At 35.0% G+C, this 13,543-nt stretch overlaps 1 protein-coding gene across 1 annotated transcript in view; it reads right to left on the reverse strand.

Moving 5' to 3' along the window:
• Positions 1-1,723: 1,723 nt before the first annotated feature.
• Positions 1,724-13,543, reverse strand: part of Fyttd1 (forty-two-three domain containing 1) — a gene marked incomplete at its 5' end in the record, with an annotated part of 26,128 nt that continues 14,308 nt past the window's right edge. Inside the window, 7 exons of the mRNA XM_010624545.1 lie at positions 1,724-1,925; positions 4,509-4,635; positions 5,563-5,637; positions 7,438-7,499; positions 7,917-8,013; positions 9,664-9,773; positions 11,572-11,720. Coding sequence (XP_010622847.1) covers positions 1,827-1,925; positions 4,509-4,635; positions 5,563-5,637; positions 7,438-7,499; positions 7,917-8,013; positions 9,664-9,773; positions 11,572-11,720 — 719 coding nt within the window. The remainder of the gene's footprint in view (positions 1,926-4,508; positions 4,636-5,562; positions 5,638-7,437; positions 7,500-7,916; positions 8,014-9,663; positions 9,774-11,571; positions 11,721-13,543) is intronic.

Genomic DNA, 13,543 nt, shown 5'->3' on the forward strand with positions numbered 1-13,543 from the left:
TACTATATTTTCAAAAACTGTTCTAAAGACAGCAAACTCATGCTCAGTTGTTTTTCCTTTGTTTAAAATAAGCTACCAGTAATTCCAGGCAGTCTAAAACATATTGTTCATGGATCAAATATTAAATATTCATATTTGCAAAAATGTTTTGCAATGAGTCCTTGGCCTCTATGAAAAGATTCAAATTGCTAAGAAGAGCTAAAGTTTATTTTCAAATTTTGTGACTGGGTTTCAATAATCCCTTATCAAATAAAGTACTGGCAAAATATCAGATATTAAGGATCAGATTTCTTTGGTATAAGCATCAAACTGTTACTGATAGCTTCCCATGGCTCGCATAAACCAGTAAGTAACCCAAGGAACATAAGAGACAATACAATAAATACAATACTATACAATAAATGCAAGGTAGGCAGGAGTGATAATGTTTTGTTTTATAGGAAAAGTCAACACTAATAATATAAGCCAGAGAAAAAAACACCTATTTAGAAATTTGAACATTATAAAAAAACCAAAAGTCAAGCTTCAAAATGACCAAACTTATTAATTTTCAGCTGGAATATTTTGCTATATTTTGGCATTTTACTGTAATTTATAGTACACAATTTCTGAAGACTCTCAGCACTATCTTGGCACAACAGACTAACTCCTCCCACCTCTCCAGAGTACAGGAAGAAAAGCTATTTCTTGTCTAAATGCCTGCATTTTATATCATACAAAAAAATCTGATGGAAGGTATACAATAAAGGTTACAATGTTAACTCTATTGTAATTTTACACATTTTTTTCTTTGTGACATATATTTTCCTTTTTGGGCTATAAATTAATTTAGCAAGCTTATACATTTTAACTTTTTAAATAGAAGAAAGTGTAGGACTATAAGGCTATTAATTTTACTATCAAAAAAATCTAAGGACTCAGTGTATTTTTAAAATTAAAATTCTAAATATCACTCGATGAATCTGAAGACACTAGATTCAAGACTACATTAAATCCAGAGTTTATCTATGACCTGGGTTTTGAAGCTTTTCAACTAAGTGTCTGGTCCTTCAACCTGCTCCTTTCTTGCATGCTTTCTTCATTACTAAATACAAACTGTCAGCTTTTTACACTGGACCTTCTCCAGTGTCCTATCGGTTAACTCTGTAAGCGTGCATTTACAGCCTTCATACACCAACATTTTAAACTGAGACTAATGCCAAGAACCACATTTCTTGTTAAAAGTTCAGCACTTAAGATTTGTAACTCCAGGGGTCTAACTTAACACCATCTGAAAAATGAACCATGTTCCAGATAGTTCTATCAACCTTAAAAGCCAAAATTGCAATTCTCATATTTTAAAAAATGCGTCTAATGAAGAAAAGGCAACTGCACTTAGTACATCAATACTCTTCAAAGGATAAGTGACAGCAACAAAGGGACCTACTCGTATTACAGAAGACAAAGTTTTACCATGGCAAAGACTAAAAAGTGGGCAAAGGTGGTAAGATCCTAAATATCACTATCATAAAAATAATCTCTGTTTCTTTTTTTTAATCTTTCCTTCCTTCTTTCATCTGCTATATGAGGAACCAAGGAAGTCAACAGAAAATTGTTCTGTCTGGGCCAACCATGAAATCTTTAACAGATAGGTATATTCCCTGTTACCTTTCAGGGCATTATTTTATACATGTTTAAAAAAACAAAAACAAAACAAAATTTCAAAAATAAGAGTTATTTCGCCTTGTGAATATTTTGAAGTAAAGTATCTTGAATTTCTATGATGAACTCTTCAAGCAATTCAACTTTTCAAGAGTCATCACTCAAAAGGTCCTTTGATATAGGATCTATCCCACAGTGACAAAGCGGCTTCCTCCTTTGTTGTATGTGAGAGTGGCTCTTTGTTCCTTCAGGATTCCAAACCTTTCATTCAAAGTCATCCCTGTCTATAGAAAAGGAAAAAAAAAAAATTAGCGATTTGACTAAAAGCCATATTTGCTTTGGAATAATCTTATGATTAACAGTAATTAATAATGACAATAGCTATTATGACCTGAATACTTACGTGAGTCTCACTAGAGCCTAACAAAAAACATAAAATACATGAGGTTAAAGAGGTTCAGAGAAGTTAATTAAGGTGCCTACTAGCAGCTCCTGACTCATAATTTCTACCTCCTGCAGAGAATGTAGATCAGTGATAGAGAGCTTGCTTCACATGCCTGAGATTCTGGGTTCAACTCCTACTATTCACCAGGAAATAGGAAAATTATTTTAACGTGGAAGTATTTTAAAACACATTTCTGAGTTTTCTACAGAAATATGAAAATCTGGTTTCTGATTATCTAATGAAGTACTCTCAAATGACAAAGTAACTACCCTGACAAAATAAAAACTGGCAAAGTAGATTTGTTTACTTCATGTGTCCGTGGATGTGCATGTGCATGTGCATGTGCACGCCCACACTAGTGACTGACTGTACCCAGGGCTTTCCCCCCAGACCAAAAATGACCACATTTGTATCTATACTTCCTATCTTCAATTCCAGATTCTTATCTCAAGGGGTACCAAAAGAGAATATGAAGTCCAAACTCCCTCATGATAAAGATTTTCAGCAAATTAGGAATAGATGGGGGCACCCTTAATCTGATAAAGGGTATCTCTAAAAAACTTACAGCTAACATTATACTTAATGATGAGACATTTAGTATTTTCTCCTTAGGCTCTGAAACAAGGCAAGCACAGAATAGTATCTTGCCACATCTATTCAACATTGTACTAGAGATCTTAACTATTACAATAAAGCAAGAAAAATAAAGGCTTTAAAAATCGCAAGACAGAAAATGAAAAAATGGAAATGAAGTATTTATAAATAGGGAAGGGAGGAGGGGATAGAGGGTAGGGGTAAGGGGAAAAGCTGAGAACCAAGACCTGTCATGCAAAGATACAAGATCCCAATGATGAATGTAACTGTACTGTATACCTAAAATGTACCAATAAACTCAATGAGAAAAAAATTAATAAAAATCGCAAGACATTTGGAGAATGACATGACTGTATACACAGAAAATCCAAAGTAATTTACAAATTTACTACAAAAATGAGTTTAGCAAGATGACACGATAAGAGTTTAATACAAAAATTTAAAATCCTGTTAAGGTATCACTTCACATTCAGTGGCATGGCCACAGTCAAAAAACAGGTAATAACAAGTGTTGCTAAGAATGTGGAGAAATTTTAAAACTTCATATATGCTGGTGGGAATGTAAAACAGCATTGTTATGGTTTGTATCCAGACTCCCTAAAGACTCATGGTGTCATAGGTGAGGCTGAGTCTAGAATGTATGATACTGGGATAGATTCACGTGCAATGCCAGGATTAAGGGTGCTAAGATTAAGGTTGTGAGTGCTATCTGCCCTAAGGGTGGGTAGCCTGGTTAAGATACAAGGGACAGAAAAAGCTGTGGTCTTGTCTCTCATTGCTTGCTGCCTTCTCCCTGCCATGAACTGTTTTTCCTCTGTGATGCCCCTCTGCCTTAGAGCTGGCCAACTATGAACTGAAACCTCTAAAAACTGTGAGCTAAATAAACCCTTCATCCCTTAACTTGTGAATGAATGTTGGGCATTTGGTCTCAGCAATGAGAAAAGTAACTAAGACAAGCACAGCTATTTCTTTGGAAAGAAGATTGGCTGTTCCTAAAAAAGTTAAGTATGGAGTTACCATAAAATTCACCACATCTACTTCTGGGTATTTAACAAGAAGAAATGAAAACATGCTCACACAAAAACTTGTCCACAGGGCCAGGGATTTAGCTCAGTGGTGCCACCGTCTGCCTTGCAAGCACAAGGTCCTGAGTTTGATCCCCGGTACAAAAAAAAAAAAAAACTTGTCCACAAATGTTCAAAGAATCAGTATTCATAGGCTAAAGACAGAAACAAACCAAATGTCTACCAACTAATGAATGAATAATAAGATGCTGTATATAAAGTTGGGTGTGGTGGCACTCAGTTAATCCCAGCTCCTTGGAAGGCTGAGGCCAAGAGGATAAGATTTTTGAGTCCAGCCTGGCCACCATAGTGAAATGCTGTCAAAAAAATTAAAAATGAGCGAGGCTCTAGCAGAGTGGTAGGTCACGTACCTAGTAAGTACAAGGCCCTGGATTCAATCCCCAATACCATGCACACACACAAAATGCTGTATGAATATGCAGAATATTGTAAAAAAATGAAATACTGTACAATACAATATGGATGAACCTTGAGAATACTACATAAGTAAAAGATGCTAGTTACTAACATATTTTATGATCCAATTTACATGAAGTGTCAAAATAGGCAGTTTTTAGAACAGAAAAAGATTAGTGGTTACCTAGAATTGAGGGACTAGTTAGAACACGCTAATTTGCTATACAACAATATTTTATTAAATTAATTACTTTAAAAAATAAATTAATACCTTAAATAATAAAACTTTGATTAAAATATTGTGTGTGAATGGCCCAAAGAAATGCCAAAAAAAAATTTTTTTTTACCTGTTTCCCAACACTATTTATGTCAAATTGTAGGGGGACACCTTTAGGAACTTTCTTTACATCAGACTGTTCCCGTTTGGTCAAGAATGAGGGTACCGCAGTACGAGTTAATCGAGGTTTCTGAGTTCTATTAGGGAAAAAAAAAAATTAGCTTAACAACCAAAATAAATCATTTGGCACTTACAATGTCTTTACTTGTACACATGTTCAAATGTGTTAGGCCTATTTTATTCTTTAAAAAAGGGGATCTGACTCTTTACTACTCTAGAGACTAAAATTTGTAATTGTTCACAGAATACCTCTAATTACAAGTAAAAATTTAAATAATTTTGGTGATTTCCAAGTCTTGGTTTTCTAAAATAAAGCAACCTATAAAGTCTTGGAGTCTTGGATTGAAATTTTTAATTTCAATCATTAAAATAGCTGGATAGATCAGAAACTCCATAAATTTAAATGTTCACAATGCAATAAATATAACACAACAGTAAAGCTAGTAAACTAGCTCTTCTAGTTAAGAGAACACATAGAGGCCTTGAAAGAGAAGACAGACTGGTGTGATCCGACAAGTAAAGATGTCCAAAACATACCAGAGTTAGGGGAAAAAAAGAATTTTAAGTATAGTATCACCTCATTTATTACCATACATATATTAAAATGTACAATTATTTCTTACATATGCACAATATTTTCTTAAATATATAAAAAAATTTGATCTGTGCCTGCCTGGCAAGCACAAGGTTCTGAGTTCGAACCTAGGTACAAAAAAAAAAATTATTAAAAGGGAGTTACATGAATCAGGAATCAAGAAAGTCTTACTTTTAACTTTATCTTATTTCCAATTTCTATCACAAATATTACGTTTAACCTCCCATCTCACTGTATACTTTTTCTAAATTGAAATTATAGTAAAAGACACATTGCCATTAATCCTAAAAATAGCTCCCCCCACTTTAAACACACTTAACTTTACCCTAACTTAGACATCAAACTCTACCTCATATATGAAGAGGTTACAATATTTTACAAAAGGGGGAAAAAAAATAAAAAGACTTACATTGGGCACTGTACTGCTCCAGGATTGTCAATGGACACTGTCAAAATTCCTCCATTTGTGGTGGAAGTACGCCACCTAGTTTAAAAAAAAAACAAAACAACCCACAAATCTCATTAAAATGGGATTTTATAAATCCTATATTGTAACCCACATAAAAATATACTGATTATCTGTCTATATTTATTTTGGTGCTGGGGGTTGAACCCAGGGCCTCATACATGGTAAGCAAGTACTCATTCTTTCACTGAACTACAATCTGAGCCCCGAAATACACACTTAAGAAATAATCACTACTTTTTCTGAGCTTTTGTTTTTGTTTTTTTTTTTTTTTGGTTCTTTGAGACAGGGTCTCACTATGTAGTTCAGACTGCCCTGGAACTCACTGTGCAGCCCAGGTTGGTCTCAAACCCACACCGATCCTCCTGCCTCAGCCTCCCGAGTGCTGGGATTATAGGCGTGCGCCACCACACCTGGCTTCTTAGCTTGTATGAAATACTGATACCTGGACCCCACCACCACGATGCAATGAATCAGTATACTCTGTAGGAACTCGGCACTTGAATTTCTTAAATATTTTTCAGTATAATGAAAAGCAAATACAGAAGGGATTCTAATAAAACCTAACAGTCTTTCACCCCACTAGTCTTCCCATTCCCACTCCTCCAGAGGCAGTACTTCTTAACCTTTTCTGTTTTTACTACCTGCTAGTGACTTCTCACTTACTACTTATTAGAAATATCTGGCTATACTCTTGCTGAATAAGTTCATTATATCATCACCCAGTTTCCCTACTGACCTCTAAACAATTTGATGGCTTTATCAATATTTTACTTCCACTGTGTATTTAAATATTTCTTCCATTACTGTCTCTTGATGCCCTTTCATTTAGTATGAAAAGATAACAGTCCCTCGAAACCATTTTTCTACCTTTTCACCCACATTGCATCGTCCATTGTCAGCTCTACCTTCATATTTACAGTAACCTGACATTTACATCATACTCTGTCTACAAATAATTACTTTATGCTAATCTATAGGTTAATTCTTAAAGTTCAGAGCAAATTAACATTTATACTACTATTATATAAATCTGTTCACTGCAGAAGCTAACAGGCTACAGTTATTCTCCTCCTATGGTTTCCAATGTTCTACCTTCTGTGCTAAACAATACTTCCAGCATCAGGTTCAAGTACAGTAGTTTCCTTTCCTTCACTTTCAAAATTATGCCCCACTGTACTTAGATCATATCTGAACCATGACCAAATTTTATGTTTTCCAAAAGGTAGCCATAACTGTAATCTCAATAAGGGATCATACTGATGAATTGAGTATTATAACTCACTCTTGTAATAACAAAAATGGATTTTTAAAAAGATAATGCCACGTTGCTGTCTGCCTTGCAAGTGCAAGGACCTGAGTTTGATCCCTGATACTGCAAAAAAAAAAAAAAAAAAAAAAAAAAAAAAAAAAAAAAAGATAATGCCAAAGGAAAAAAATGTTGTAGTTTTACAAATGTTCTAAGAGTGATACTGGATTTTCTTCTATTCATCCCCTGGATGGGTTTATTTATATAAAAGCAGATAAAGGGGGAAAAAAAAAAAAAGGAAAAGGAAGAAAAATGCTTTTTCATTAAAAGGGAGTAAATAGTTGATAAAAAATACAGTAATTTAGTTGGTATTAAAAATGTTTTTAACAGTGACGTGAAAATTCAAAGGTTTTGAGGGTGAAAACAACAAAAACAAAATAAAATTTATTTATTTTGGGCTTAATTTCATCTTGGGCTTTTTTAATCTCTTTCAGACTAGAGCACATGGTAATTTGGATGGCTAGTATTCTGAGTTTTAAAATGACATCTTGAAAAACAAATTGACTTACTGACGAGTTCTCTTTGCTACTACATCGTCTAGCAGTTGTTCTGTGTTCAACTGGGCCTGAACCTAAAGGAAAAAAAAAGCAACAGATCCCATAAAAAGCAGAGGATTTGAATCAAGAAGACATCATGCACTGTAATCTTGTAACCCAGTGTGGCACGTGCATGAATGCAGGAGAGGGGTCTGTGTTATTCTGCAAACACCTCTCTGTTAGAGTTCTAATACAGGAGCATTAGAATAGTGGCAAATACAAGTTTACTACAAGAAACATTAATTTCTTATAGGAAGCTATTATTGATGACAAGGAGGAACACTGAGTAGAAAAACTGGGGCAGAACCAATCTAGTGTCATGTTTTCCACATCCCAAACTTAGTCCCTACCTCAACCATGAGCCATGCCTGTGATTATTACTTAAAAGTGGATGCTCAGGATCTTCTTTGGGTTCAAAAGAAAAACAGAAAAAACAGCAAGGCTTTTAATACCTTCAGGCCTCTTCGGAAAAGAAAAGTTGCCTGACGAGTATCTTTCTGATGGCTTAATTTATTTCCACTCCTCGTAAAATTAGCTGGAATGTTATTTCTGTGACAAAAACATATGATATCATGAATATTCTCAGCCACTTTTCTTTCAAACATCTTGAGAAAAAAATAAGAAAAAATAGTTAAAATTTACAGGCTGACAATGCAATAAGCACGTAACATAAAGACTCTTAATGGTTTCCTTATTTACATGAAGCTACTGAGATCTGATTTACAATATTTCCCTCTGTAGACAACCACATAACACTTAATTATGAATTTATATTCCAAATACATTTGACTCGAATATGCCACATATAACATGTCTTCTTTTGAAGGCATTTACAAAATCACATTTTTAATGCTATTTTCTATTCCTAAAGAAAACATAAATTTACAGATTTGTTTATAGGATTGGTACAAATTCATACATGTGCACATTCATAATTAAATGGAAAACAAAAACAGATTTGAACCACCTCTCCTTCATCTTTCTCTTCCTTCCTCACTTAGAAACCACAATGAAACATTCTTCTAACTTTTATTTTCATGTGCAGAACTATGCACTCTTCATTATATTTGACTTTTCACTTTCAATTTTCTAAAGGTGGTGAATTATGAGAAAAAATTTTGTATTTATCTATTACATAAATAAGTACTTAATAGGTTACCTAATCTTATTTCCAATCTTATGAAGTTCAAATGCTAAATTTCCCTACCAATCCAGTTAACATGCAAATCTCACATAAACAATAGGTTCTTGTTTGAGAAGGTCCCTTTCATAAATGGCATTAACAAGTGATGCCCCCAAAAAGTGATGCCCAAATATGACAGTTAAGTAAAAACTGCAATTCTAGCCATTTCATTTATTAAAAAACTTCAATCCAGGTTTTATTTTATTATGGATTATCTTCAGTAAGAAATGAGTAAGTGGTACTTTAAAGTGAAATAAGATAGCTTCACACCTTCTCAACTTTCTTTTTGTCTGTATTACTTTTTTTTTTTTCCTCCTGGTAGTGGGAATTTAACTCAGGATTTTGTGCTTGCCAGGCAGGCACAGCACCACTGAACTAAATCCCCGGTTGTCTATATTATCCTCATAGAGAATGGGATACATACCACAAGTCTTAAGTTTTAGGTTTTTGTTATAACTTTCAATTTAGTACAAAATAATTTCAGTCTAAAATTCCTGCAGAATTCTCTCTAGTTTGCTTTTTCCACAGATAACCTACATTGTGATTCAGTGTTTTAATTAGAGCCATTGAGTTTGAATAATTCAGCTTTCAGAATTCCCAATTTTGAATAATTCTGATTGAGGTGTTAGGACTTTGCTACTTTATTCTTTTTTTTTTTTTTTTTTTTTTTTTTTTTTTTTTTTTTTTTTTTTTTTTTTTTTTTTTTTTTTTTTTGGTACCAGGGATTAAACTTCGGACCTTGTACTTGAAAGGCAGATGGTAGAACCACTGAGCTAAATGCCCTGCTATTTTATTCTTATGTCAAGGGAGGTAAAGAAGCAGAGTACCTTTTAAAAAATGTTTCTATGAAGCCAGTGGCACATGCCTATAATCCCAGGTATTTGGGAGGCTGAGGGAGAAGGACTGCAAGTTTGGGGCCAGTCTGGCTAACTTAGTTATACCTCACCTCAAAAAATAAAAATTGCCTAAATAAATAAATAAAATAAAAATTGCCTTACATTTATTTGAGTACTTACTTTCTGTTTAACTGGTTAGGTCTCTTGAGAACTGCAGCTGGTTTCCTTTGCACTTCATTTTGTCTCAGGTTTGTTTTCCTTTTTAACACTGGAAAATACCGTTCTATATTCTTTCAGAAAGTAAGAAAATATGTTAGCTCGTTTTTATTATATGCCCCACTACAATAAGCATTTCTGGTGCAGAATGGACAGATGCTGACAATTACTTGGATGTATACTAGGGGAGACTAAGAAACCAAAATGACAATTTCTTTAGTGACTGAAAAGATAACTGCATTATATTTAAAATACCTGAGGTGATCAGGGGGTTCACAGATAGTGTAAAACGTGACTCTGGAACTCAAGGAAAGAATCAGGGAGCCAGAGATGTGAATTATGAAACAATTTACATAAACATGATTCTAAGTGCTATGGTTTGGGTAAGGTCTATGTGTTTTCCCCAAGGTTTATGTAAGTTAAGGTTTGGTCCACAGGGTGGCACTTTTGGGAAGCTCATAAAATCTTTAGAAGGAAGGGCCTAGTGAGAAGCCTTTAGGTTAATGGGGATGTACCCTTGAAAGGAATTGTGGGAGCCTAGCCCCTTCCTCTTCCATTTTTGGTCATGAGGTAAGCAGCTTGCTCTGCTACATTCTCCTGCATGGTGTGCTTACCTTACCAGAGGCCCAAAACTATGTGCACCCCTCTGGATTTTGGACTGGTACCTCCAAAATAGTGAGCAAAAATAAGTCATTTTCTTTAGAAATTCTGCCAGGTATTAAAAAAAAGCTGACACACTAAGTGGAGGGATAGAGAGCCAAATTCCAAAATAAACATGAAAAAATACACAGGAAAGTTGTAAGAACAAAAAAGTTGGGAGTAGAAAGAGAAAAGAAAAAGAAAAATTCAGTATAATAAAAAGCACAAGGCTGGGGCAAAATACAAAGTTTGAGCCCAGCCCTAGCAATTTAACAAGACCCTATCTCAAAAACTAAAAAAGAAAGGGGTTAGGGAGATAGCTCCTTGGGTTCCATCCCCACTTCTGTAACAAAAACATACACAAGCACATGAAATGTGCACTTTTCCTTCCTCCGTATATATAAACTGAACCCACCATTAAAGCCTAATTCATGAAGACTTCTCTAAAGTCATGGACCACAGCTCATACTTTTATCTAGAGTCTCCTATTATCTTAAGCATATAAAAATTGCTTCATAAATATCCACTGACAAAATAAGAGGTAAAATGAGTTTTCATTTTCATGAGCATCTAGAAAAGAAGCACACATAAATATGAGGACAAAGAATATCAAGAACACAGAAAAACCACAAGGTCAATCTAATGTCCTATTCTAAGCTTTGGTCAAAGCTTCTTCTAGATGCTATTGTCACATGTAATTTGACACATTACCATCATATATGTGTGATAACATAAATGTTTTATATTAAATTTACTAAACTCACACAGACTTTTCTTCCTCTTATTCTTTAAGCAATATTTAGGAGTACTTAAAAAGTACCAATAAATTCAATGAAAAAAATTTTTTTTCAGTTATTTAGTTTTAAAAAAACCAAGGCAAAAACAAAACAAAACAAAAAACCCCAAAAATAAACGGTAGTAAAACAACATACTATTTACATTTAGATGTTATAATATAGAGATGAGTTATACACGAAAACATTCTGCCATATTATACAACAGGCTTGAGCATCTGCAGATTTTGCTATCTGATAAATATCTTGGAACCCATTCTCCACAGATGTGGAGGGATGACTGCACTGGGAAAGTGGAAATTTGTGTGATGATTTTTATAGTTCTTAAATTTTCACATAAGCCCCAAAGTGCTACATAATACCCTGTAATGCTTATTCATAAAAAAATTAGTACAAATAAGGAAAAAGATCTCTACCCAGGATCAAGCCATCATCCTACCTTGTCACTTAGAGGTGGACGATTCATAGGACTAACTCCTTTTCGAATTCCAGTTGCTTTTCTAGCTGCAAGGCCAGTGATAACTCCATAAGGACGTCTCTTCCCAGGCATTACTTTTCCTCTTCTGCTCAGACTAGTTTTACCAAAACCTAAAGGAAAAAAGGAAACAAAGTATCAATTTAAGAATGAAAATGGGAAGGTCACAAGATACTCTTTACTTTTCAAGTAGGGTGCATATGTCTTTTAAAAATGTCATTATTTATATATGCTTTTGAATTACATAAATAATTCACTTTTAAACAGGCAGTAAGCTGCACTGGGAAGAGGTCTATGGTTGTACTGGACTGCAAAGGAACAGATGATTATCGCCCGTCCATACTAACCACCTCTTCTGTTATGACTTTCTCAACAGGAAATCTACTAGCTACAACCTGTGCAATATGGTAGTCACCAACCATCTGTTGCTACTGAATACTTGAAATATAACTAATGTGAATTGTGATATAATAAAATGTAAAATATTAACTTTATATTAATTATATATTACATATTACATATTACGAGTATGATTTATTAGTATTTCTAGAGAACTGCATCTTCATAACTCTGCACCATTCAGGAATCAGCCCGCCTTTCCACTATCAAGTCTTTTTTGTTGTTTTGTTACTATAGTGTCTCTGTAAGGTTCTTTTCCCTCCTGCAAGTCTTACACATTTTTTTTCCTTCTTCTTTTTTGGTACCAGGGATCAAACTCAGGACCTTGCACTTGCAAGACAGGTGGCAGAGCCCAGCCGCCATTGCTCAAGCGCCGGGAAGGTACCCCCATAAGTCCCCCCGCCACACTCTCAGACCTCCTGACTGTGCAAGTCTTTGGACCCACTCTGCAAAGACAGAGGTGGTCATCAAGGGTATTTTTCTGCGTTCCCAACTTTGAACATCTTTAAAGAAAGGGCAGGGGAAACCTGTAATAGAACATTGCGGAGTTCAACCATTCAGAAGGATGGGGAACTCAATCTGGGCCTTGCAGCCCAAGGTCAGTCAGCATCATGGGGTTCAGCAATCAGCTAACTGAGATCAGGGGTCTTACATCCTCGCTCTGTCTGAGCCATTAAATGGTTAATATACTATATTGAAAAGTTTGTTCACTGCAGACATGTTCTGGACTGCTTCTTGATTCAATTTAATTCAAATGATTTAAGGGTGATAGACTAGTGACTACCACAGGTGGTCAGTGCCCAAGTTGTGCTTGATCTTAATGTGTTGCTGATTGTATCAGTTGGGGTAAAGCATTGCCGTTGATTTGATGAGCTGTTTTCTCTGATGTTATGAAGATGAGAATGTCCTTGGGTCGTTAGAGACACAGAAGCTAGGGTGCAACTATATCAGGAAGATTTGGGTGATAATCCAGAGATTAAACCAAGGACAGTCCGAAAACAAAAATTAAAATGAGAAAAAACTTAAGCAAGACACAAGGACAGACTTCCAGTTCACCAATGGCAAACAGTAGCGCAAATGAGGATGAAAAGGCCGATAGTGAACCACCAGGACACCCTGAACTCAAAGCACAGGAAGTAACAAAACCGATCAATCAGGCTCTAGAAAAATTCAAAACAGAAATAATTTCCCAGATAACCATAGAGATAGTGAGCAAAATGGAAGTCGTGATTCGAGACTCTAGAGCAGAAACTGACAGAAAAATAGATGAGCTCGGGACCATTATAGAAGCCATGAAGGCCCAGCATAAGAAAGAAATGGAAAAAATAAACGCCCAAATAGGAAAGAAATGGAATCCACAAAACAGATTCAAACAGATATCCAGGAGATTAAACACTCTATTGAAAGTGTACGCAACAGAATAAAAGAATGCGAAGATAGGCTCTCTGATATAGAACATAATATTGCAGTCAGTGACCAGGAAAAGAGAGGTCTCTTAAAAACAGTAAGAGATCATGAGAAATCGATCCAACAACTC

This window comes from Fukomys damarensis, unplaced genomic scaffold (assembly GCF_012274545.1).
Source record: "Fukomys damarensis isolate Sample0158 unplaced genomic scaffold, DMR_v1.0_HiC HiC_scaffold_12, whole genome shotgun sequence".
In the NCBI taxonomy this organism is placed as follows: Eukaryota; Metazoa; Chordata; class Mammalia; order Rodentia; family Bathyergidae; genus Fukomys; species Fukomys damarensis.